The 26,484-nt window shown below is 42.5% G+C and overlaps 1 protein-coding gene across 2 annotated transcripts; it reads right to left on the reverse strand.

Moving 5' to 3' along the window:
• Positions 1–1,298: 1,298 nt before the first annotated feature.
• On the reverse strand, positions 1,299–11,646 carry kptn (kaptin (actin binding protein)). Of its 2 annotated transcripts, none has more exons than XM_029671429.2 (12): positions 11,305–11,645; positions 11,064–11,146; positions 9,564–9,648; positions 9,261–9,315; positions 8,651–8,729; positions 8,502–8,575; positions 8,315–8,421; positions 7,949–8,068; positions 6,923–6,986; positions 6,494–6,629; positions 4,389–4,562; positions 1,299–1,813 (listed from the first exon to the last, which is right to left on the reverse strand). In XM_029671429.2, exons 1-12 carry the CDS (start codon positions 11,513–11,515, stop codon positions 1,658–1,660), a joined length of 1,344 nt encoding a protein of 447 aa, XP_029527289.1. In that variant the 5' UTR covers positions 11,516–11,645; the 3' UTR covers positions 1,299–1,657. The 2 variants fall into 2 exon arrangements, with proteins under 2 accessions (XP_029527289.1, XP_029527290.1); XM_029671430.2 differs by having other exon boundaries at positions 1,693–1,808; positions 11,305–11,646.
• Positions 11,647–26,484: the final 14,838 nt, after the last annotated feature.

Genomic DNA, 26,484 nt, shown 5'->3' on the forward strand with positions numbered 1-26,484 from the left:
TTGCAGTTGGCTGATAGAGCGTCACAGAAAGCTAAATATAAAAATCCATTGAGTGAAATACATTCATTAGCCTGTCACTTCATAAGCTTTGTGTTCAGTAGTGGTGTTCTCTTGCCCGTGATTCATACGCAGTAGTCCACCAAGGTGCATTAAAATAATGCCGTAAGTCAGTAGTGACACTGATGAACTAACCTATCAAAAAGATAAACGTTTTAAAGATTTGCGAAGAATAGCCCGGGAAAAATATATATATTTTTAAGTCATCTTCACGCCATCTTCTGGGATAAACATGTACAGTAAGTCCATGGCAGTTCAGCTGTTGTTATTGTCCTTTGAGTACATGAGGGAAATATTCTTTGAAAGCTGTGAAGTAGACCACACTGCCGCTGACCGGTGAGAGATGAAGCAAACGAGACACCAGGTCATCTTCTTCGACCGAAAGGTTGTCAGGGGAACAAGCTGACGTCACGTGGTTCAGCATCCACTTTTTTAGTCCTATGGCCTTTCTGGTCCGAAAAGGCAAGAAGCTTGCAAAATTTGCACATTCAAACAAAATGAAAATATCAGCCAAATGATGCTGCTTTTAATTGATTAAGTTTTTTTCAAATGCGACTTTGTAAATAGGCCCTAAAGCTACTTATGAATTAGGCTACCTGATAGTGTGATCCTTCTGATAGCCAACTCGTGCATAGGATAAATAAAGCACATTTTGACCTGAAACATGAAAAGTTCACATGAACACGTTTGACTACTTTCTAATCGGAGTGGAGCAAACACACACTTTTACCAGCAAAATAGCCTTACCCAAAGTGGTGAAGTTCATCGTGCAGTTTGTCAGGTGCAGGTGAATAAAAGATGTACAAATAAAATGGAAGTACGCTTTTGTTCACCCCAGAAATGGACCAAACAACTTTAAATGTACTGTCTTCATACTTTCTTAAACCAACTTTCATATACCAAAATGACAGGTGTGAACTTGCATTGAGTTATGAAATAATGTAACGACATACTTGGTATAAGTCAATACAGGATTTAATTCATTTAGGACTAATAGTGATTTTCCTTAACCATTTTTTTACAAGTTGACCCATTCCAGGTGGGTGCATGAAATTCTAGGCCAAGTCATTAAAATGATCTGCTTCAATGTGCTGTATGAATTTTTTTTTTACTAAATACTTACTTCATGAACAAAATAAGACCTTTTCAGTGAATTTGTTGTTTTAGCTATTTTCATTCCTGTCAGGTCTTGACAACAGTACAGAGACCTAAATGCAAGCTTCTTGACAATAATGCAAAAAAAATATTTAGTTAATTTATTGTGTACATATGGACAATATTACATGTTAGGCAACATCAAAAACATTTTTTTATCATGATGTTGTACGTGTAGATAATTCATGGTAAAACTGTCATTATTGGCACAGGTAACCCAGGTGGCACAGCATCTCAGTGCAAGAGGCGTCACCCCAGTCCCTGGTTCGAATCCAGGCTGTATCACATCCGACCGTGATTGAGAGTCCCATAGGGCTGCGCACAATTAGCCCAGTGTCCTCCGAGTTTGGCCGTCATTGTAAATAAGAATTTGTTCTTAAGAACTTGCCTTGTTAAATAGAGGTTAAAATAGAAAAAAATAGAAAAAAAGAAAAACAGCTAGCTCTCACTTTGATGGGGCACTCTGCTCCTCATTGGTCACAGCATCCCTCTCTTCACTGTTCCATTCTGGGATTGGCTGAACTTCCGAGCCAGGGGCCAGCTTTGACCCCCTGTCGGCCAGTCGCTGAAGGACCAAGTCAGCAGTGCTGGTCAGACTGTGCTGGAGAGAGGACGAGAGGGGAAAAGATGGAAAGAAGAGAAAGAGAAAGTGGGAGAGAGAAAGAGATTATACAGTCAGTGGCGACTCGTCATTCAGGGCAGGTGGTGCAAAACCCCACCTGTTCTGAGCCCCACCTGTTTATATATTTTTTTAGCATGTTACTTTGGCATTAATACGTGTCAAATATCAGTTTGCAAACAATGTAAAACCATTTCTTTTAAATAATAATCGACTTAATAAAGTCGCATTAAACTGATTTCTTGAGTAAGGCAGCTCCAAAATGCACATGTTTCAAACTTGCTCAGTGCCTTCTGTGGTAGTGGGGCAACCAGCGGAGAATACGGAGTGTAGGGGTTGGTAATGTTCTCTAATTGCGCCGTGGTTGGCTCAGTGTTCTGTCACTCATGGCGACACTACGTCACCGCAAAGTCTACGGGTAGAGCTGAACAATTCAAGCCACTTAGGTACTGCCATAGAGTTACATTAGAAGGCTCAAGAAGGCTCAAGGTCATTGGCCACAGATAAAATGACATCAAATCATGTTATAGCTACAGTAGCTTTGATAGGACTGATAATGTCAACAACATACTTTCAAAATCTTAGCTAGCAAGCTAGCAGTCATCATCATGAATCAAGTTAACAATCTACTGGCAAATCCTTTTCAATCCTTGTCATTTGAAGAGCAATAATGACGAGAAATTATAGATAAAACGTATCGGTGCTTACGCCATAAACATTACACAAGATGGAAATTGCAATTTCAACAATGAGTGGTTTGGAAGGAATCAGTGGCTAACTGCAAGCATTGCAAAGCAGTCACTAGCCTGATATTCCGTGGAGTGGGTGTGTGGTCCAAGTCTGGGTTTAAGGGCCTCTTTTCTGAACTTAAAAGGATACACATTCAACACTGGCCATGATTTCAATCCAACATGACTTCTGCCGCGCTCCAAACAACTGGAAACTTGGAAATCTCAGACTTCAGTGAGTTCAAGACAACTGGGAACTCGGGGAGGGGGGAGAGCACTGACTGAGTAAATAAGTTTTGAACGGTCATCCGAATTGCAAGTTTGGGCAATTTTCCACTCCTAATTTAGCCGACTGTTCTGACTTGGTGGTGCACATGTAGCCTATAGCCTGTTTTAGAGAAATGTAATTATCAAATATTGTAAGAGCTTTCATTGTTTGCTTATACGCCCCCTGTATTTATCCTACAGTTCTGACTTGGTGTACAGGGAGAATACTGTAAGAACGGATGTTCTGAATTCTGTCGCAATATATTTTTTTAAAGTGCTGAACAAATAGTTATCCATTCTAGGGCAGGTGTTCTGCTTGCGGAACCCCTCGACACATTCCGCTGTAAAGGCAGTGCGCAAAATTCAAAAATATTTTTCGAAAAGTGTAACGTTCACACATTAACAAGTCCAATACAGCAAATGAAAGATAAACTTCTTGTTAATCTACCCATCGTGTCCGAATTCAAAAAGGTTTTACAGCGAAAGCACAACATATGATTAAGTTAGGTCAGAGCCAAGTCAAAAAAACACAGACATTTTACCAGCCAAAGATAGGAGTCACAAAAAGCAGAAATATAGATACAATTATTCACTAACCTTTGATGATCTTCATCAGATCACACTCATAGGACATCATGTTACACAATACATGTATGTTTTGTTCGATAATGTGCATATTTATATCCAAAAATCTCAGTTTACATTGGCGCGTTATGTGCAGTAATGTTTTGATTCCATTGGCTATCTGCAAAACAACTGGTGTTTTGCAGGTACTATTTAATGAAGCTGCCAGTTGAGGACTTGTGCGGCATCTGTTTCTCAAACTAGACACTCTAATGTACTTGTCGTCTTGCTCAGTTGTGCACTGGGGCCTCCCACTCTTTCTATTCTGGTTAGAACCAGTTTGAGCTGTTCTTTGAAGGGAGTAGTACACAGCGATGTACGAGATCTTCAGTTTCTTGGCAATTTCTCACATAGAATAGCCTTCATTTCTCAAAACAAGAATAGACCGATGAGTTTCAGAAGAAAGTTCTTTGTTTCTGGCTATATTGAGCCTGTAATCAAACCCACAAATGCTGATGCTCCAGATACTCAACTAGTCTAAAGAAGGCCAGTTTTATTGCTTCTTTAATCAGAACAATAGTTTTCAGCTGTGCTACCATAATTGCTAACATAATTGCAAAAGGGTTTTCTAATGATCAATTAGCCTTATAAAATGATAAACTTGGATTAGCTAACACAACGTGCCATTGGAACACAGGAGTGATGGTTGTTGATAATGGGCCTCTGTACACTATATGTTGTTGATAATGGGCCACCTATGTAGATATTCCATTAAAAATCTGCCGTTCCAGCTACAATAGTAATTTACAATATTAACAATGTCTACACTGTAGTTCTGATCAATTTTAGGTTATTTTAATGGACAAAAAATGAGCTTTTCTTTTAAAAACAAGGACATTTCTAGGTAACCCCAAACTTTTGAACGGTAGTGTAAAATGTAAACGTAAAATGTATTATAGGGACTACACTCCGTGCTATGGCACTCCATGATAATGCACCTGTAGTATGTGTAGCCCCTTGAGTGTTAGAATCGCCAGCTCTCTCAGCCCATCTCCAGTCAAATCCAAGTAAATGATGGACAGCAAAGGGCTCTTGAAGCTCCGCCTCCACAGCAGTTGGAACTGTTCCTCTGTTCCTCTCATTGGTTGCTGGAACTTGTAGCAAAGCAGCTCCTGAGGTATAGGAGCAGAAGCATAAGAAACCCTCAGCACATCAGCTAATCGGTGCCCCCACACATTGACTGTAATTGTACTGCTGGTTTTTAACTACTTGTTATTTTTATTTCGCATTTCGCATTTTTTAAACTGCATTGTTGGTTAGGGGCTTGTAAGTAAGCATTTCACTGTAAGTTCTACACCTGTTGTATTTGGCGCATGTGACTAATAGAATTTGATTTTAATCATGATTTGAATGAGAAGTTTTAAAAACACACTGACTAACATCCAAGAGTGGAGCAAAAACAAAAATATAAAAATTGACAAATGGAGTAAATCAATGGAGTAATCAGTCATTCGTTTTCGGTTATGATCAGGTTAGATTTTTGTAGTAATCTCATCAAGGGGTATGTACATTGCAATCGGAAAGTATTCAGACCTAGACTTCTTCCACATTGTTACGTTACATCCTTATTCTAAAAAAAACATTTTTTAATTTAAAAAAAAATGTCCTCATTGATCTACACAATACCCCATAATTGTATTTTCTTTTATTGAACTAGGCAAGTCAGTTAAGAACAAATTCTTATTTACAATAATGATGGCCTACCCCTACCAAACCCTAATGACGCTGGGCCAATTGTGCACCGCCCTATGGGACTTCGAATCACAGCCGGTTGTGATACAGCCTGGAATCGAACCAGGGTCTGTAGTGACGCCTCTAGCACGGAGATGCAGTGCCTTAGATCTCTGTGCCACACGGGAGCCAAATGACAAAGCAAAAACAGGTTTAGAATTTTTGCACATTTATAAAAATAGAAAAAAGTGAAATATCCCATTTACATAAGTATTCAGACCCTTTACTTAGTCATTTGTTGAAGCACCTTTGGCCGCCATTACAGCCTCGAGTCTTCCTGGGTATGATGCTATAAGCTTGGCACACCTGTATTTGGAGAGTTTCTACCATTCTTCTCTGTAGATCCTCTCAAGCTCTGTCAAGTTGGATGGAGAGCGCCGCTGCACAGCTATTTTCAGGTCTCTCCAGAGATGTTAGATCGGGTTCAAGTCCGGGCTCTGGCTGGGCCACTCAAGAACATTGAGACTTGTCCCGAAGCCACTACTGCATTGTCTTGGCTGTGTGCTTAGAGTCTTTGTCCTGTTGGAAGATAAACCAACGCCCCAGTCTGAGGTCCTGAGTGCTCTGGAAAAGATTTTCATCAAGGATCCCTCTGTAGTTTGCTCCGTTCATCTTTGCCTCTACCATAAAGGCCTGATTTGTGGAGTGTTGCAGAGATGGTTGTCCTTCTGGAAGGTTCTCCCATCTCCACAGAGGAACTCTGTGAGAGTGACCATCCGGTTCTTGGTCACCTCCCTGACCAAGGCCCTTTTCCCCCGATTGCAGTTTGGCAGCACGGCCAGCTCTAGGGAGAGTCTTGGTGGTTCCAAACTTCTTCCATTTAAGAATGATGGAGGCCACTGTGTTCTTGGGGACCTTCGATGCTGGAGAAATGTTCTGATACCCTTCCCCAGATCTGTGCCATGACATAATCTTGTCTCTGAGATTTACAGACAATTTCTTCAACATCATGGCTTGGTTTTTGCTCTGATGTGCATTGTCAACTCAGGGACCTTATATAGACAGGTGTGTGCCTTTCCAAATCATGTCCAATCAATTGAATTTACCACAGGTGGACTCCAAGTTGTAGAAACATCAAGGATGATCACAGAAACAAGATGCACCTGAGCTAAATTTTGAGTCTCATAGCAAAGGGTCTGAATACTTATGTAAATAAATGATTTTTGTTTTTAATTTTTTATAAATGTGCAAAAAAATCTAAAAAGGGAAGGGGTCTGAATACTTTCCAAATGCACTGTATTTTATTAGTTTAAATAAGTATTTTTTTTTGCTCATAGCCCTTCTTCCCCTTATGAGAAGCCCACAAACTCACCTGTCCATAAGTTCCCAGTAACAGCTCCTTCTGTCCATCAAAGTCCAGGTCTGTGACCAGCGCACAGAGCACTGCGTCACACTGGTCACTCTCCGAGAGGCACGCATGGCAACTCACACCATACTCCTGGACATCCCTGAGAGCACAATGTACTGACCATTCTGACCATAGAAACCTAACTGACCACACATTGACCGAAGACTAGAAAGAGCACGGACCACACAGTGAACACAAAACACTGACCAGGACAAAATAAAATATCCTTAATGACCACGACAGAGTATGAACAAGCTTTTTTAAACAAATGACTGGCATTCTACCACTGCAATAAGATTTTTAAGGTAATGTTCCTTTAGTAAGCACCTCTCGCGAATGGCTTGCATTCTTTATTCATGTATTCTTAGTCTCTAATAGGCCTGTGATACTGACCTGTACACGACGGCCATCTCTATACTGCTGGTCACCAGGAGGTTGTAACCAACGATCTCAATGTCTGAGAAAAGTGTGGAGACAAATGTTTTGTTTTTTATGGCTGTGGCGGTCATGAAATGTTGTCAGAGGGTAATTCTATTACAAATGGAGCAAATGTTTTGCATCTACGGAACAGCTACATTTAAAAAGTTGAACAAAATCTAATAATATAGCCTACACCATCACAATAAAATCCATTGTTGATTTACTTGTGTTAGGCCTATATAAAACTGGGAATGTTTTAGAAATAAAAAACATAAGGGCTGCATGATGTGACTCTATATTGATGATTTGGAAAAAGTTGCAAAAAAGGTAAGTGCTCTGATCCTTGCACTTGACGCGGAGAGAGAAAGACAATTGCACAGCTGCTCTGCTTGTGTGGCAAGCAAGTTAGGGGATATCTAATCAATGGAAGCTGGAATTAAAATGACAGAATGAAAAGTGAAATAAGAAAGAAAGGCTACAATGACCAAAAGCCAACAGGTAGGCTGCTATTTAGGGTATAATCTTAATGGATTTGTTGTTATGTGTAGGGTAACTGTAGGACGGTGCAACATCTGCATAGAATTTGCAATATACCAATAGCTCCACCTAGTCCACTGGTAGGCTAGGGAATGGTTCTGACCAAATGCTCTCTCCTCCTATCTAATAATTTTGTCACACGGAGCATAAACACAGATCTACAAATCTCATTGCATCCAAAATAACTGTTTGTTATTATATGTAGATCAGTCAGTCTGCTCAGTCAGTCAGTGATCAGCGACTGAGCAGAATGATGCTCTTGAACACATCCAGACTTTTGGAAGGAAAGTACAGCCGCAAATCATAGGTTATGTCGCAAATGGCACCCTATTCCCTATATAGTGTACTACTTTTGACCAAAGCCCTATGGGCACTGGAGCAAATTAGAACACTACATAGGGAATGTACTGCCATTTGGGCACAACAATATCCAGAGGTCAAATCGGTGCTGCTCATCCATACCGTCCCCTCCCGTCTCTCCTATCCTTTCAGGGTCCGCCGGCTCTGCCCGGGAATGCAGGGGGAAGAGCAGCACGGTGGAGATGGGACTGTCCTGCTGCACCCGCCAACTCTGCACAATCTCTAATCCACACAGACGCATGTGAAAACACAGAAAGGAAAGTACATCAGCAAATCATAGGTTGTGTCGCAAATTGCACCCTATTTCCCATATAAACCCTATTCCCTATGTACCCTATTTCCTATATATAGTGCACTACTATTAACCAAAGCCCTACGGGCTGTGGTCGAATGTAGTGCACCAAATATGGAATTCAGTGCCATTTGGGGCGCAATCCTATAGTGATTTAGTGTATAGGCCGTCCTCACCAGGTCCAGTCTGGTCCACGAGAGCCAGCCCAACACAGCCGTTCTGACAGCCAAAGGCTGAGAGACGACGACCGCCGGGGATACTCAGCACATCAAGCCACAACACACTGCAAAGAGAGGGAACAGTGGTTACACACACACACACGCACAACTGGGAGAACAGCAGACAGAGGATACACAAACTAACTTGCTGGGCAGCTCTTGTAGCTCAGGGAAGAGTCTCTCGACTGGCTGCTCTTCAAATTGGTGAAGGGAGGCGTTCTATTGCAGAGAAGATACATTTACTAGACTCCCACACACAAATCTCACTGCACACACACAGGTACATAGGCTTACCTCCTTGTAAAGATGAATCCTCTGATCATGACCACTGAGCAGAAACACTGTCTCACTGCATCCATTTTCGCACTGCACTCTGGAACAGTTACATACTGTTGTTATTCATGTCATTAACAATGTAAGGAAGTGATAAACACCATCGTCATGCCAGGCTTTTTTATACATTCAATTTTAAAATCTTGACTCATACATTGGGTCATTCATGCACACACATTTATACTGACTCCACACACACACACCACACACAATCATCATATCCGCTGCTGCTAGTCTGTTTATCATATATCCTGATGCCTAATCACCTGCACATTGTATGGTACTGGAACTGACCCTGTATATAGCTTATTTACTGCTCGTGTTCTTATTTCTGTCTTAGTTTTGTTCTACTTTGTTGTTTTTAGTACTGCATTGATATTGATTACTACATTGTTGGGGTTAGAGCTGGCAAGAAAGGCATTTCACTGTACTTGTGTGCATGACATTAAAACTTGAAACTTAAAAGTGCATTGTGCACCTAAAATGTGTGGTAGGCCTTGAAAGGAGTCAAAGAAGTATAAACTATGTCAAAAGTTAGATAGGGGCCCACTATAGTGTGTACAGTACTTACTCTGTGTGGTAAAGCTGGAAGGGGGTGAACTGCAGCTCCAGGTTCAGACAGCTCTCTAAGAAGAGGATAAATAAACAAGCTCTAATCAGGGTCATGTTCACTAGGCATGAAACAGAAGAAACGGATTCATAACAGGGTGAAATTGGGAGGTATTATCTGAACTATTTTGTTTTCCATCGTACAACATGTTGAAACACTTTACTACGTGGTCCTAATGAACACTACCCTGTAAAACCATGTGAATACAAGAAGGGAATGTGTGTTCTATGTGACTCTACTGCAGCAGGTGATGCGATGTCTCACGTGCAATGGACTCCAGGTTGAATTCTGACCCTGGCTCGTAGTCACAGTAGATGTTGAGGAATGGAGTGGCTTTGTCACCAGAGTCCTGGGGGGAGGAGTGAAGACAAGTGTTATGGAAACAGTGATGTGTGAACACACTTTCATCTACCAAAGAGAGAGAGAGAAAATAGTCTTATCATTCAGCAGACACGAAACATAAGAAAACATCCCAAAACAGAGAGGTACTATCTGAACTTGCCCATGAGAAAAACTAATTTTCAATGATTTTACTGTGTGGCCTAATGCACACGTCCGGAGTCTGGCTGGACCACTCAAGGACATTCAGAGACTTGTCCCAAAGCCACTACTGCATTGTCTTGGCTGTGTGCTTAGGGTCCTTGTCCTGTTGGAAGGTGAACTTTCTGCCCAGTCTGAGGTCCTGAGCTCTCTGGAACAGGTTTTCATCAAGGATCTCTCTGTACTTTGTTCCGTTCATCTTTCCCTCGATCCTGATTAGTCTCCCAGTCCCTGCCACTGAAAAACATCCCCATGGCATGATGCTGCCACCACCATGCTTCACCCCCATGGTAGGGATGCTGCCAGGTTTCCTCTAGACATGACATTTGGCATTCAGGCCAAATAGTTCAATCTTGCTTTCATTAGAACAGAGAGTCTTGTTTCTAATGGTCAGAGTCCTTTAGGTACCTTTTGGCAAACTCCAAGCGGGCTGTCATGTGCCTTTTACTGAGGAGTGGCTTCCGTCTGGCCACTCTACCATAAAGTCCTGATTGGTGGAGTGCTGCAGAGATGGTTGTCCTTCTGGAAGGTTCTCCCATCTCCACAGAGGAACTCTGTCAGAGTGATCATCGGGTTCTTGGTCACCTCCCTTCTTCCACGATTGCTCAGCTTGGCCGGGCGGCCAGCTCTAGGAAGAGTCTTGGTGGTTCCAAACTTCTTCCATTTAAGAATGATGGGGGCCACTATATTCTTGGGGACCTTCAATGCTGCAGAAATTTGTTGGTACCCTTCTCCAGATCTATGCCTTGACACAATCCTGTCTCGGAGCTCTACGGACAATTCCTTCAACCTCATGGCTTGGTTTTTGCTCTGACATGCACGGTCAACTGTGGTACCTTATATAGACAGTTGTGTCTTTCCAAATCATGTCCAATCAATATAATTTATCAGAGCTGGATTCCAATGAAGTTGTAGAAACAGCTCAAAGATGATCAATGGAAACAGGAAGCACCTGAGCTAAATTTCAAGTCTCATAGCAAAAGGTCTGAATACTTATGTAAATAAGGTATTTCTGTTTTTATTTGTAATATATTTGCAGAAATGTCTAAAAAACTGTTTTCACTTTGTCATTATGGGGTATTGTGTGTAGATTTGATTAAATATGTGTGTTTTTTCAGCAATGTAACAACATTTGGAAAAAGTCAAGGGGTCTGAATACTTTCCGGAGGCACTGTATGTGTACAGATGTGTTCACTAGGAGAAAGGTAGGGGATATAAGCAAACCTTGATGAACGTTATTCCCACGACCAGCCCCCTGTTCGGTGAAGATTTGTTGAAAGCGTCAATTGATACAATCTCTGCATCAACTAAGGAGACAGTAAATGACAGACACACATTAGCAAATTCACTAGCAACACATTTTGTATACACATACACAACACATGAATCGATGCAATGCATGCAGCCATAGCAAGAATGCAACAATAGCAGGATACATTCTGTAACTAGCTATCTTAATCCTCACCTGGTATGTAGGTGAACTGTACCTCTTTAGCAACAGGTCTGATTTTCTGTTGGAGGTCTTGGTACCTGAAACAGACCACTTTTCCTTTCAGAGTAGCGGCGAGTAACTCTTGCTCTCCAGCCTGACAGAGTCCGTACATGTTACTCTGGGACAGAAAGCGGCTGAAACTGTCCTCCACGAATGGACACGCTTCTTTCCCCTCTCGCAGCATCCTCGTGACGTAGGGAAATACAGTTAATTTAATCCGAATGTACCTAAATTTGTGCAAAACACCAGCCTATGCCAAAAATCCAAAATTTCCCATCCCCATTCGAGCAGCCCAAAAAACACAACATCCGGGTGTGGGAGGAACTACGAGTAAAAGTATCCAATAGGAAAAAAATGTCACGATTTCTAGCAAATCAGCGTGGATGTCTTCAACCAATCACTTCACTTCGCAGTTCAGTCGCTGCAGTGCAGTACGTAAACGTCAACCACTAAGTGTCAGCAACAACTCTATAAACAAATCCATGATGTTCCTGTCTGCGCCTATAAATATGAACATCCATAAGCAAAACAACGGCATGCATACTAGTCTCTTGGCTTGGAATATAAAAGTAATCTGTTTGTGTGTTCAGTTTATATATTGACTTATTGGATTTAGTGTCCTCAAATACTTTTCACTTGTGTGGAGACTTACTTACTGGTGTTGTCTGTGCCCAATAATGTTTTTTTGTGCTGCTACCATGTTGTGCTGCTGCCATGCTATGTTGTTGTCTTAGCTGTCTTTATGTAGTGTTGTTGTGTCTATCTTGTCTTGATGTGTGTTTTGTTTTATATATATATATTTTTAATCCCCGTCCCCTCAGGAGGACTTTTGCCTTTTGCTAGGTCATCATTGTAAATAAGAATTTGTACTTAACTGACTTGCCTAGCTAAATAAAGTTAAAATAAAATAATAATAATAATAATGTCCGCTGTGGGTCCTCTTCTGAGCAGGCTTTTTTATTTTTTTATTTTATCTCACTGGCTTTGTTAAAAAGAGCATACCTCACAGGTCACATCTAATCTACACATTGTTTGGTTATTCAGTAGTATCTCATGCATTCACCTTGGATGCAGTTGTTAAAACCTGAGACAAATTTGAAACAATATTTCATGATCAATAGTATTGAAAGCTCTTGTATCTTTTATCTACTACAAAATATACATTTTATCTACTACACAACCCTCTGTGTGTATATGTCTCTTTAGGAGAGATTGGGATAAAGCAGGAAAAAGATGTTGGACATTGGACAATTCCTGCTGAGAAAATGTGTCATGTGTGTCATTGGGTCTTGTAGGTATATTGTACGTACAGACAGTGATATCACATGTGGTAGTATATTCTCCTAGTTCAGGAATAGCTTGTGCCAAACTCCCAGTTCTTCTGGCAGGATTACAGTCCACAGTAATCAGTCAACCACATTGTCACCTCAGACAGCAACCTCTGACTCATCACACACACACACAATGTCACTTTTTATTTAAGGGTATTTTCATACATATCTGTTTCACTGTTGAAAAATTAAAACACTTTATGTATCTATTCCCACCATTTGAAGGTATCATAAGTATTTGGACAAATTCACTTATAGCGTGTTAAATTTAGTCAAAAAGTTGAGTATGTGGTCCCATATTCCTAGTACGCAACTTCTACATCAAGCTTGTGACTCTACAAACTTGTTGGATGCATTTGCAGTTTGTTTTGGTTACGTTTCGGATTATGTTGTGCCCAATATAAAATAATGGTCAATAATTTATTGTGTCATTTTGGAGTAACTTTTATTGTAAATAAGAGTCTAATATGTTTCCGAGCACATCTACATTAATGTGGATACTACCATGATTACATATCATGAATAAATCGTGAATAGTTGTTATTGTTATTGTGCATCTGTAACTTTCTCACTTATCCCTAATCATGGTAGCATCCACATTAACGTAGAAGTGTTCAGAAACACATTCTATTATTATTTACAATAAAAAATTACTCCAAAATGATTGACACACATTAACATGCGTAACTGGGGTTCAAATGTAGGGGGGTGTAGGGGCAATTCCACAGTAATAGAGTGACGCTGAGACTCACTTTTTCACTTTAAAATGTTTATGCCAAGCAAATAACATTGATTTCAAACCACACATCTACACTACATGAACAAAAGTACGCAGACACCTGCTCATCTAACATCTCATTCCAAAATGATGGAAATTCATCCCAATGGTGTTCAATGGGGTTGAGTTCAGGCCAATCAAGTTCTTCCATACTGATCTCGAGACAAACCATTTCTATATGCACCTCGCTGTGTGCACAGGGGCATTGTCATGCTGAAACAGGAAAGGGCCTTCCCCAAACTGTTGCCACAAAGTTAGAAGCACAGAATTGTCTAGATTACCATTGTATGTTGTAGTGTCAAGATTTCCCTTCACTGGAACTAAGGGGTCTCGTGTAACCGGTGTGAAATGGCTAGCTAGTTAGCGGGGTGCGCGCTACTAGCATTTCAATCGCTGATGTCACTCGCTCTGAGACCTTGAAGTAGTTTTTTCCCTTGCTCTGCAAGGGCCGTGGCTTTTGTGGAGTGATAGGTAATGATGCTTTAAGGGTGTCTGTTGTTGATGTGTGCAGAGGGTCCCTGGTTCGAGCCCAGGTAGGGGCGAGGAGAGGGATGGAAGCAAAACTGTTACATTGGCCCAATTGTCTTCGTATCCAAGATAATTGTGTAGTTTAGAGTGTGTAGTCTTAGAGTGATTATCTTAATTCACCGAGGTTAGCTAGCCAGCTATTTTGTCGTCCTTAACGTAGGAGACACTCCTAGCTAGCCAATAGCCAGCCAACGTCTACTGAATATAACTTTCCATTCGATTCGCATTCCGCTTCGCTCCACAGGTAGTATCACATTTTCATTTCATTTCATTACAGTCCCAACGGTGTGATTTGTTTGATCGTAGCTAGCTACATAGCCGTCTTTGTTTCAAAGATAATTGTGTAGTCTAGAGCGATTTTCTAGGTTAGCTAGCCAGCTATTGTCGTTCTCCTAACGCAACGTAACGTAACCAACACTGCTAGCTAGCCAGCTAGCTCCCGAAAAGCAGCATTGTAGAAACTTCACACTCAACGGTACGACTTGATTAGGGTAGTGTCAACAACGCAGCTAGCCTACCCCAGCAGTACTGTATCATTTTAATCATTTTAGTCAATTAGATTCTTGCTACGTAAGCTTAACTTTCTGAACATTCGAGACGTGTAGTCCACTTGTCATTCCAATCTCCTCTGCATTAGCGTAGCCTCTTCTCTAGCCTGTCAACTATGTGTCTGTCTATCCCTGTTCTCTCCTCTCTGCACAGACCATACAAACGCTCCACACCGCGTGGCCGCGGCCACCTAATCTGGTGGTCCCAGCGCGCACGACCCACGTGGAGTTCAGGTCTCCGGTAGCCTCTGGAACTGCCGATCTGCGGCCAACAAGGCAGAGTTCATCTCAGCCTATGCCTCCCTCCAGTCCCTCGACTTCTTGGCTCTGACGGAAACATGGATCACCACAGACAACACCGCTACTCCTACTGCTCTCTCTTCGTCCGCCCACGTGCTCTCGCACACCCGAGAGCTTCTGGTCAGTGGGGTGGTGGCACCGGGATCCTCATCTCTCCCAAGTGGTCATTCTCTCTTTCTCCCCTTACCCATCTGTCTATCGCCTCCTTTGAATTCCATGCTGTCACAGTTACCAGCCCTTTCAAGCTTAACATCCTTATCATTTATCGCCCTCCAGGTTCCCTCGGAGAGTTCATCAATGAGCTTGATGCCTTGATAAGCTCCTTTCCTGAGGACGGCTCACCTCTCACAGTTCTGGGCGACTTTAACCTCCCCACGTCTACCTTTGACTCATTCCTCTCTGCCTCCTTCTTTCCACTCCTCTCCTCTTTTGACCTCACCCTCTCACCTTCCCCCCTACTCACAAGGCAGGCAATACGCTCGACCTCATCTTTACTAGATGCTGTTCCTCCACTAACCTCATTGCAACTCCCTCCAAGTCTCCGACCACTACCTTGTATCCTTTTCCCTCTCGCTCTCATCCAACACTTCCCACACTGCCCCTACTCGGATGGTATCGCGCCGTCCCAACCTTCGCTCTCTCTCCCCCGCTACTCTCTCCCTCTTCCATCCTATCATCTCTTCCCTCTGCTCAAACCTTCTCCAACCTATCTCCTGATTCTGCCTCCTCAACCCTCCTCTCCTCCCTTTCTGCATCCTTTGACTCTCTATGTCCCCTATCCTCCAGGCCGGCTCGGTCCTCCCCTCCCGCTCCGTGGCTCGACGACTCATTGCGAGCTCACAGAACAGGGCTCCGGGCAGCCGAGCGGGAAATGGAGGAAAATCGCCTCCCTGCGGACCTGGCATCCTTTCACTCCCTCCTCTCTACATTTTCCTCTTCTCTCTCTGCTGCTAAAGCCACTTTCTACCACTCTAAATTCCAAGCATCTGCCTCTAACCCTAGGAAGCTCTTTGCCACCTTCTCCTCCCTCTTGAATCCTCCTCCCCCCTCCTCCTCTCTGCAGATGACTTCGTCAACCATTTTGAAAAGAAGGTCGACGACATCCGATCCTCGTTTGCTAAGTCAAACGACACCGCTGGTTCTGCTCACACTGCCCTACCCTGTGCTCTGACCTCTTTCTCCCCTCTCTCTCCAGATGACATCTCGCGTCTTGTGACGCCGGCCGCCCAACAACCTGCCCGCTTGACCCTATCCCCTCCTCTCTTCTCCAGACCATCTCCGGTGACCTTCTCCCTTACCTCACCTCGCTCATCAACTCATCCCTGACCGCTGGCTCGTCCCTCCCGTCTTCAAGAGAGCGAGAGTTGCACCCCTTCTGAAAAAACCTGCACTCGATCCCTCCGATGTCAACAACTACAGACCAGTATCCCTTCTTTCTTTTCTCTCCAAAACTCTTGAACGTGCCGTCCTTGGCCAGCTCTCCCGCTATCTCTCTCAGAATGACCTTCTTGATCCAAATCAGTCAGGTTTCAAGACTAGTTATTCAACTGAGACTGCTCTTCTCTGTATCACGGAGGCGCTCCGCACTGCTAAAGCTAACTCTCTCTCCTCTGCTCTCATCCTTCTAGACCTATCGGCTGCCTTCGATACTGTGAACCATCAGATCCTCCTCTCCACCCTCTCCGAGTTGGGCATCTCCGGCGCGGCCCACGCTGGATTGCGTCCTACCTGACAGGTCGCTCCTACCAGGTGGCGTGGCGAGAATCCGTCTCCTCACCACGTGCTCTCACCACTGGTGTCCCCCAGGGCTCTGTTCTAGGCCCTCTCTATTCTCGCTATACACCAAGTCACTTGGCTCTGTCATAACCTCACATGGTCTCTCCTATCATTGCTATGCAGACGACACACAATTAATCTTCTCCTTTCCCCCTTCTGACGACCAGGTGGCGAATCGCATCTCTGCATGTCTGGCAGACATATCAGTGTGGATGACGGATCATCACCTCAAGCTGAACCTCGGCAAGACGGAGCTGCTCTTCCTCCCGGGGAAGGACTGCCCGTTCCATGATCTCGCCATCACGGTTGACAACTCCATTGTGTCCTCGTCCCAGAGCGCTAAGAACCTTGGCGTGATCCTGGACAACACCCTGTCGTTCTCAAATAACATCAAGGCGGTGGCCCGTTCCTGTAGGTTCATGCTCTACAACATCCATGAGTACGACCCTGCCTCACACAGGAAGCGGCGCAGGTCCTAATCCAGGCACTTGTCATCTCCCGTCTGGATTACTGCAACTCGCTGTTGGCTGGGCTCCCTGCCTGTGCCATTAAACCCCTACAACTCATCCAGAACGCCGCAGCCCGTCTGGTGTTCAACCTTCCCAAGTTCTCTCCGTCACCCCGCTCCTCCGCTCTCTCCACTGGCTTCAGTTGAAGCTCGCATCCGCTACAAGACCATGGTGCTTGCCTACGGAGCTGTGAGGGGAACGGCACCTCAGTACCTCCAGGCTCTGATCAGGCCCTACACCCAAACAAGGGCACTGCGTTCATCCACCTCTGGCCTGCTCGCCTCCCTACCACTGAGGAAGTACAGTTCCCGCTCAGCCCAGTCAAAACTGTTCGCTGCTCTGGCCCCCAATGGTGGAACAAACTCCCTCACGACGCCAGGACAGCGGAGTCAATCACCCACCTTCCGGAGACACCTGAAACCCCACCTCTTTAAGGAATACCTAGGATAGGATAAAGTAATCCTTCCCCCCCTCCCCCCCCTTAAAAGACCTAGATGCACTATTGTAAAGTGGCTGTTCCACTGGATGTCATAAGGTGAAAGCACCAATTTGTAAGTCGCTCTGGATAAGAGCGTCTGCTAAATGACTTAAATGTAAATGTAAATGCAAACCATGAAAAACAGCCGCAGACTATTATTCCTCCTCCACCAAAGTTTACAGTTGTCACTATGCATTCGGGCAGGTAGTGTTCTCCTGGCATCCGTCAAACCCATGTTCATGCGTTGGACTGCCAGAGGGTGAAGTGTGATTCATCACTCCAGAGAAGGTGTTTCCACTGCTCCAGAGTCCAATGGCGGCAAGCTTTACACCACTCCGGCCGACACTTGGCATTGCGCATGATGATCTTAGGCTTGTGTGTGGCTGCTTAGCCATGGAAACCCATTTCATGAAGCTCCTGACAAACAGGTATTGTGCTGACGTTGCTTCCAGATGCCGTTCAGAACTCAGTAGTGAGTATTGCAACTGAGGACAGATCATTTATTTGACTTTTTTCAGCACCCTGTGGTCCCATTCTGTGAACTTATCCTCTCTCTCTCCCTCTACCACGTCACAGCTGAGCCATTGTTGCTCCTAGAAGTTTCCACTTCACAATAACAGCATTTACAGTTTGTTATATTTAACTAGGCAAGTCAGTTAAGAAGCTATTTTTATTTTCACTGACAGCAGGTTAACTGCCTTGTTCAGGGGCAGAACAACAGATTTTTAGTTTGTCAGCTCAGGGATTTTATCTTGCAACCTTTCGGTTACTAGTCCAACACTCTAACCACTAGGATACCTGCCACCCCAGGGGCAGCTCTAGCAGGGCAGAAATTTGAGGAACTGAGTTGTTGCAAAGGTGGCATCCTATTATGGTGCCACGTTGAAAGTCACTGAGCTCTTCAATAAGGCCATTCTACTGCCAATGTTTGTCTATGGAAATTACATTACTATTTTATACACCTGTCAGCAACGGGTGTGGCTAAAATTGCTGAATCCACTAATTTGAAGGGATGTCCACATACTTGTGTATATATTGTCTATATGAAGAAGTCTACTTCGAACAATTGACACTGGACATTTGACTTCAACACATTCACTTGAGGAATAGTGCAGATGGAAAATTTGGTAACAGAATGACTGTAAAATCTCCCTCAGTTTTTTTATTTTATGACGTTTTCCAAAAACGGTTAAATATTAACTCAGAATTAAGATTCAAAGATGTCTGCAGAAATAATGGGGTGCCAGGCCAGCTAAGATATGACACCTTGAGTTGTTTAAAAATCTATCAATCAAAAAGAATGACTGTGACAGAATGATATCATGGGTCCTTGATCTGTACTATACAGAGATGCATAATTATCAATGTCACTCTCTTCATGGTGATGTATCCTAAATAAAGGTAGAAACATTTAATATCCTCCTTTGCATGTTTGGGTATTATTCTACATACTGGCTATTATTCAAATGAGCCCCGCCCCCAAACAAGAGCAGATTTGGTTGGTTCAGACCGGACCAAATCTGTACCAATGATAGATGTCCATGTTTCACAAGTTTGGACATCACAGTACAACACAGTAGAGCACAGTACAGTAAAAAAAAAGTAGAGTGTAGTATAATATGCTATAGTTCAGTACAGTACATTACAGTAGAGTAGATTAGACTATAGTGTACTCTACTCGTGTGCTCCACTGTCCTCTACTGTAGGGAACTATATTCTACTCTATTTTTCTTTACTGTACTGTACTCTACTATGCTCTACTGTACTGTGCTGTACTGTGCTCTACTGCAACTGTGGTTTGTGACTACTATGATTTCCCATTGAGGTCAATTCAATTGAAGTCATTTTTCGGTCGCTCTGTTAACATTTATAAAACTAAATATAAATGTTGATATTAATTCATATTGGCAGGGGCCTTTACTTCAACACATTTTTATGTTTGATGTATTTCTAATACCTTTTAAGACATTTTCTATACATGTTTTTTCACACCCCTTTTTCCATCTGTGTGACGAGATATCAAAGCATTTGCCTATTCCTAATTAATGAAGGCATAGTTACTATTTCTTAAAAAATAGACACTAAGCTTTCATTTGACACCAAATTTGATATGCTCCTGTAAAATTCACATGTTGGTGCTCATGGGTCCTTTTACATGGAAATGACCAGGGACAGAGGCTCTGACATGTTGCCATGTTCCAGTGTTTCTAGAAGAGTCTGTAGGGCTCCTGGGTTGGTGCCAGCTGGTACAGTATATCTCCTGGGTGCAAGGGTAATAGGGGATTGTTGTGCTGGGCTGCTGGTGGCTGAGCACCAGGTCTTCACATAGGAGATGTGTGTGTGTGTGTGTGTGTGTGTGTGTGTGTGTGTGTGTGTGTGTGTGTGTGTGTGTGTGTGTGTGTGTGTGTGTGTGTGTGTGTGTGTGTGTGTGTGTGTGTGTGTGTGTGTGTGTGTGTGTGTGTGTGTGTGTGTGTGTGTGTGTGTGTGTGTGTGTGTGATTGGGGCTGACAGCAGTCTCTGTATTACTGGTTTAGCCAACCCGTTTTAGACAGTGTAATCTGGATTAACCACTGTAGTGTGTCAGTGGGGACATGGCCCGCACCCTCCTCCACCATCTCTACCCCTTCACCTTCTTCCCTCTCTCCATCCCTACCTCCATCCCCCCCTCCTCACCCCATCTCTTTCCTAGCCCTCTTCCCTCTGTCGCCTTGTTCTTCCTCCCTCCAACTCTCCATCTCTCAGAGTTAGCCTGTTTTTTTCCTCCCCTCCTCTCTCTTGTTCTCTTTCTCGATCGCTTTGCCTGATTCTCTTTTGTCTACCTGTCCCCCTCCCTCTCTCTATCACCTCATTCCCTCTGTCCTCAATCTGTTTCCATCTCCCTCTCTCTCTAACTGCACCATATTTTCTATTTAATGCAATTCTTCAACAATTCCATCCCAAAGCTCTCCCGTAGTGTAGTTTGGCATGTGTGTGTGTGTGTTCATGTGTGTGTGTGTGTGGGGGGGGGGGGGGGCATGGGGGGTGTGGCACATGACAGCATGTGGCCGAGGATTACAGGGGCTCAGTCCTCAATTCCCTAATTGCTCTTGAAGCTGCAGAACTATCTGTTCCACAATCTAACATGGCTGACTGTCTGTATCATCTGTATGGCTACAATATAGACACTGAATACTGTAAATGCTGATTGTCAATAAGAAAATAAATGTCAAAGTTTAAAACAGAAGTGGTTTACTATTGGATTTTATCAAATCTTAATTTAGCAAAAACAAAATATCCTGCCTTAAAATGATTGTTTTGTCCAAATATTTGTTCACCATGATCTCCAAAAAGACAAAACCCACAACCACGTAGTTAATTTTCTCTTGGACTCAACTGTTGACAAACCCCTTGGCACTGACACACACACGCACACACACACACATACACACATACACAAGGCTCCCAAGTGGCGCAGTGGTCTACGTCACTGCATCTCAGTGCTAGAGGTGTCATTACAGACTCTGGTTCAATCCTGGGCTGTATCACAACCGGGAGTCCCATAGGGCGGCGCACAATTGGCACAGGTTAGGGGAGGGTTTGGCTGGGGTAGGCTGTCATTGTAAAATAAGAATTTGTTCTTAACTGGCTTGCCTAGTTAAATAAAGGTTAAAAAAAATAGACATCAACATAAAACAGACATAACAAAATAGCAAACTAAATCTCTCCACCGACACTTAACTAAGTTCTCCCAGTTCCAAAAGTCAATGATGTTAGTCCACAAAAACATGGTGGTTGTTCCGTTTTACTCGTTCCATGAGATTGGTGATTGGTCTTGTCTGTCTCTGTTAAATATTTTCTTGATGTAACTTTTCTTGTTCTGAGTTGCAGGTGCAAAATATATATATTTCCTTAATTTCAGTCTGTCTCTCTGGATGGCTGTCTGTCTGTCTGTACATCTTAACACCTGTCTGTCTGTTTGTCTTTATACTTACATACCATTATGTCTCTTTGTCTCCCTGTCCAAGTTGTCTGTAGAATACTTCTCTTTTTGCTGATAGCTCATTCTCTCTATCCTTCTCTCTCTCTGCCACTGAATGGATTGCTCTCTCTTTCCTGCCTTTATCTGGAGATAAGATACTTTCCAGATAAAGCATATTATGATAGCTAAATCAAATGAGCTTTGTGGGTGTTTGTGAATCTGTGTGTGTGTGTGTGTGTGTGTGTGTGTGTGTGTGTGTGTGTGTGTGTGTGTGTGTGTGTGTAGGTGTAGGTGTTTGTTTTTAAGCTGGTTTATTACAGCTCATGGTAATGTTTTGATGATGGGTCAATGAATATGTGAAATGATTGATTTTATAAATAGCAATTCATTGTTTGATGCGGGCGGCAGGGTAGCCTAGTGGTTAGAGCATTGGACTAGTAACCGAAAGGTTGCAAGTTCAAACCCCCGAGCTGACAAGGTACAAATCTGTCATTCTGCCCCTGAACAGGCAGTTAACCCACTGTTCCTAGGCCGTCATTGAAAATAAGAATTTGTTCTTAACTGACTTGCCTAGTAAAATAAAAAATAAAATAAAAATTGTTTGCTGCACCTGTTCGATAACTGATTGAAAACCTTGAGATTCAATTTAGAATCAAAGTTGAAGCCACAATCCTGAGTTTCAGCCAGGCTATAAACCAAAAAATATACTTTGAATGTACTTTGGGTGACAAGTTGTAATATGCTCATAAAGCACAAGTTATATTCTTTGAGAATGGGTATATAATTGAAATGACAATTTAACAGAATAAAATATTGCATATTGTGCCACGATCACCTTCCTTTTTAAATCAGGGACTCAGAACATTTTTATATGAATTACATTTACATTGAACCTTGTGTCACATGAAGGTACATGTTTGGTTATGGCTTAATTTGTTTAATTGGTCAAATTATTGTAAAAATGTTAATTGTCAACAAGATTGTAAATAAAAATGCAGTTTAGGGAGGCCCACATAACTCTACAAAAAACATATATCTTCCTTGAAAACCTCGCAAAAATAGGTGTTTGTGACAGAACAAACTAAATGAATATGAAATAATTTAACAATTTTGGCACATAACAAAAAACGAAAGTCAAAAGAACTGATCAATAAAATATTGGTTCTGAGTATAGTTATTACATCAACGTTGTAATTGGAGGCCAAAGTAATAGAAATATGTGTATAAACTTGAACTAATTTCTCATTGATTTTCAAATTTTAATTAGAAATTGAAAGGTTCAATTTTAAGATGAATTTCTGTCTTCTGAAACCGTTTTCGACATTTATCCAACATATTAGCCCAGCAGATACATTTCTGAAATCTTCAAGATGTTTCCTAATCACACAAAAAAATGAATGATAATATCATATTTGCAGGAGTCATGACACACCCATTTGTGTACACTGATTTAAAACCATATTTTCCGTTCGCATTTGGTAGACTGGGACAACAGGTTAGATAACTGAGCCATTATTAAAGCCCTAAATGTACACCAATGAATGACAATGCAAGTCAATTTATGTGATTAGGAAACATCTGAGGATTTCAGAAATGTATCATGTATTGGGCTAACATGTTGGATAGATGTCTGACAAGGTTACAGAAGACAGAAATGCAAAAAGTGTCTCACTTTTTCTGAATTCACTATAACATGTCACAGGCCAGCTCATAGCCTGTGGCAAAAATGAGGGGATGCGAACAACAGGTATAGGCCAATTAAAAAATGTTCTTTATTGTAAACAAAACAATTAACTTTAAACTAAGAAAAGGGAATGAGGTGTGGAAGTATCATAATGTAAGGTGTATGTAAATTGCATGGATGCGTGAATCTGTATGTGGGAATGACTGAGTGAAAACTATGCAAAACTACAAAAGAACAAACAAAACAGGTTCATACCTGGAGGAGCGGAGAGAGAGGTGATTAGTGACAGTTTAAATAGTCTGATCCCAGGTAACTCCAATCACTAACGACCCTCCTCTGCCTGCAGGAGGAACCGTCCCTGCAATGCAGAGGAGGAGCCGTGACAAATAACAGTACAAATAACAGTAGTCAATGCTTGACTTGGACTGAAATAGGATCTGGTACTCATTTTGGGTGCAGGTACTGTTTATATTTAAGTGCAGGAGCTCCATAATACTTTTGACCTATGAAGAGGAACAGGAGTTCAAGCAGTAGAACATTTGAGGTGCCGGTACTCAGCACTGGTGAGTTCCTGCCAAAATCAAGCACTGACAGTACTACAAGAAAAAATGAACAGGTTATAGTACTACAAGAACCAGAGCTGGGGGTCCCAAATGTAAACTGGATCTCTTTCCTCCATTGGAAAAGCATATAAGTCTGTCCCAATTTAGCTACTCCATGCTGTCCTACTTTAGCTACTCCATGCTGTCCTACTTTAGCTACTCCATGCTGTCCTACTTTAGCTACTCCATGCTGTCCCAATTTAGCTACTCCATGCTGTCCTACTTTAGCTACTCCATGCTGTCCTACTTTAGCTACTCCATGCTGTCCTACTTTAGCTACTCCATGCTGTCCTACTTTAGCTGCTCCATGCTGTCCTACTTTAGCTACTCCATGCTGTCCTACATTAGCTACTCCATGCTGTCCTACTTTAGCTACTCCATGCTGTCCTACTTTAGCTACTCCATGCTGTCCTACATTAGCTACTCCATGCTGTCCTACTTTAGCTACTCCATGCTGTCCTACTTTAGCTAGCTATGGTTAGTAAAGCGGGGCAACTAAATAAATGACAGAATTACAAAATGTAAACATAATATTGGCATTTTTGTATTTTGATGCACCAGTATAAGTATACACATTTACATCACAATTTGGCACAGTGCATTATTTATGACAGTTTTATAACCTTAACATCATAATGGGAAAAAAGCTGTCACTGATCTTACTGTGTGCTTCAGGGCAAGCTTCCTGTTTTAAGCTTACTCTGTCCCTCTCTATGATGTTACGCCAATAAAGTGAGCCGATTTTGATCATGTGGTTTCTCTGCAAGGGCTTAGTAATAATGTTTTTGATTTTCTCTTGTCAGACCAAGAAATAAACATGCCAGGATTAAGCTGTCACAGTTCATATGCTGTCCCCCTCTTCCTGAATTGACCCTATCTTAGAATTTAATGGGAATATTATTTTTGATTCATGCAATATATTAAACATGGACTCAATTCAGTCATTTTTATTTCAATATTATAGGCCTATAGGCCAAATATACTACATGACCAAAAGTATGTGGACACCTGCTTGTCGAACATCTCATTCCAAAATCATGGACATTAATATGGAGTTGGTCTCCCCTTTGCTGCTATAACAGCCTGCACTCTTCTGGGAAGGCTGTCCACTAGATTATGGAAAATTCCTACGGGACTTGTTTCCATTCAGCCACAAAAGCATTAGTGAGGTCGGACACTGATGTTGGCCAATTAGGCCTAGCTCGCAGTCTGCGTTCCAATTCACCCCAAAAGTGTTCGTCGGGGTTGAGGTCAGGGTTCTGTGCAGGCCAGTCAAGTTCTTCCACACCAGTCTCGACAAACCATTTCTGTATGGAACTCGCTTTGAGCACGGGGGAATTGTCATGCTGAAACAGGAATGGGCCTTCCCCAAACTGTTGCCACAAAGTTGGAAGCACAGAAACGTCTAGAATGTCATTGTATGATGGAGTGTTAAGACTTCCCTTCACTGGAACTAAGGGGCCTAGCCCGAACCAGGAAAAACAGCCCCAGACCATTATTCCTCCTCCACCAAATGTTACAGTTGGCACTATGCATTGGAGCAGGTAGCATTCTCCTGGGATCTGCCAAACCTAGTTTCGTCGTTCGGACTGCCAGACAGTATGGCGTGATTCATCACTCCAGAGAATGCGTTTCCACTGCTTCAGAGTCCAATGGCGGTGAGCTTTACACCACTCCAGCCGATGCTTGGCATTGCGCATGGTGAGCTAAGGCTCATGTGTGGCTGCTCGGCCATTGAAACCCATTTCAAGAAGCTCATGGTGAACAGTTATTGTGCTGACATTGAACAGTTATTGTGCTGACATTGCTTCCAGAGGCAGTTTGAACTCGGTAGTGAGTGTTGCAACCGAGGACATACGATTTTTCCGTTCCATTCTGTGAGCTTGTGTGGCCTACCACTTTGTTGCTGCACCATTGTTGCTCATAGACTTTTCCACTTCACAACAACAACACTTACAGTTGACCGGTGCAGCTCTAGCAGGGCAGAAATTTGAAGAACTGACTTGTTGGAAAGGTGGCATCATGTGATGGTGCCACGTTAAAAGTCACTGAGCTATTTAGTAAGGCCATTCTACTGCTAATGTTTGTCTATTGAGATTGCATGGCTGTGCGCTCAATTTTATACACCTGTCAGCAACGGGTGTGTCTGAAATAGCCGAATGCACTAATTTGAAGGTGTTTCCACATACTATTATATATACTGTATAATGTATGTCTGAGACTATAATGTATAATCTTATGCCTTGATTTCAAACGTTAAAGAAGGAATGTGTATCGATTGTTGATAAATCGACAGCATTTAAAAAAAATACACGGCTAAATATTATTTTTCGCTACAGCACTGAAAATGAATAGTTTGAAAAAAATTGACGGGTTGGGTAAGAAAAATATTTTTCTTTAACCAACCCTTCAACGATTACATTAACTGTAGCCTATTACATATAATGTTTATTTTGTTTGATGAAAATGTGATAAACGCTGTTAACATGTGATGCCTCTACATGGTCAATTGAAAAAGTAGACTTAACTGCAAAATTGTTTCTAAATGTCTCTCGGAATAAAAGGAACATGTGTGATGGGGTGGGCAGAGACGAGAGAGATAGCGGGAGGAGGGAAATAGATATGGAGCGAAAGAGAGAGGGGGAGAGAGAGAGAGAGGGG

Source organism: Oncorhynchus nerka, linkage group LG10 (genome assembly GCF_034236695.1).
Source record: "Oncorhynchus nerka isolate Pitt River linkage group LG10, Oner_Uvic_2.0, whole genome shotgun sequence".
NCBI lineage: Eukaryota > Metazoa > Chordata > Actinopteri > Salmoniformes > Salmonidae > Oncorhynchus > Oncorhynchus nerka.

Excerpts from the sequence above, each read along its gene's own strand:
- kptn (XM_029671429.2), bottom strand. The coding sequence starts at position 11,515 with ATGCTGCGAGAGGGGAAAGAAGCGTGTCCATTCGTGGAGGACAGTTTC. Across the intron at positions 9,316-9,563 it reads CAACCTGGAGTCCATTGCAC|AGAGCTGTCTGAACCTGGAG; the intron begins GTGAGACATCGC and ends TCCTCTTCTTAG. Across the intron at positions 8,069-8,314 it reads CGTGGACCAGACTGGACCTG|AGATTGTGCAGAGTTGGCGG; the intron begins GTGAGGACGGCC and ends TGTGTGGATTAG.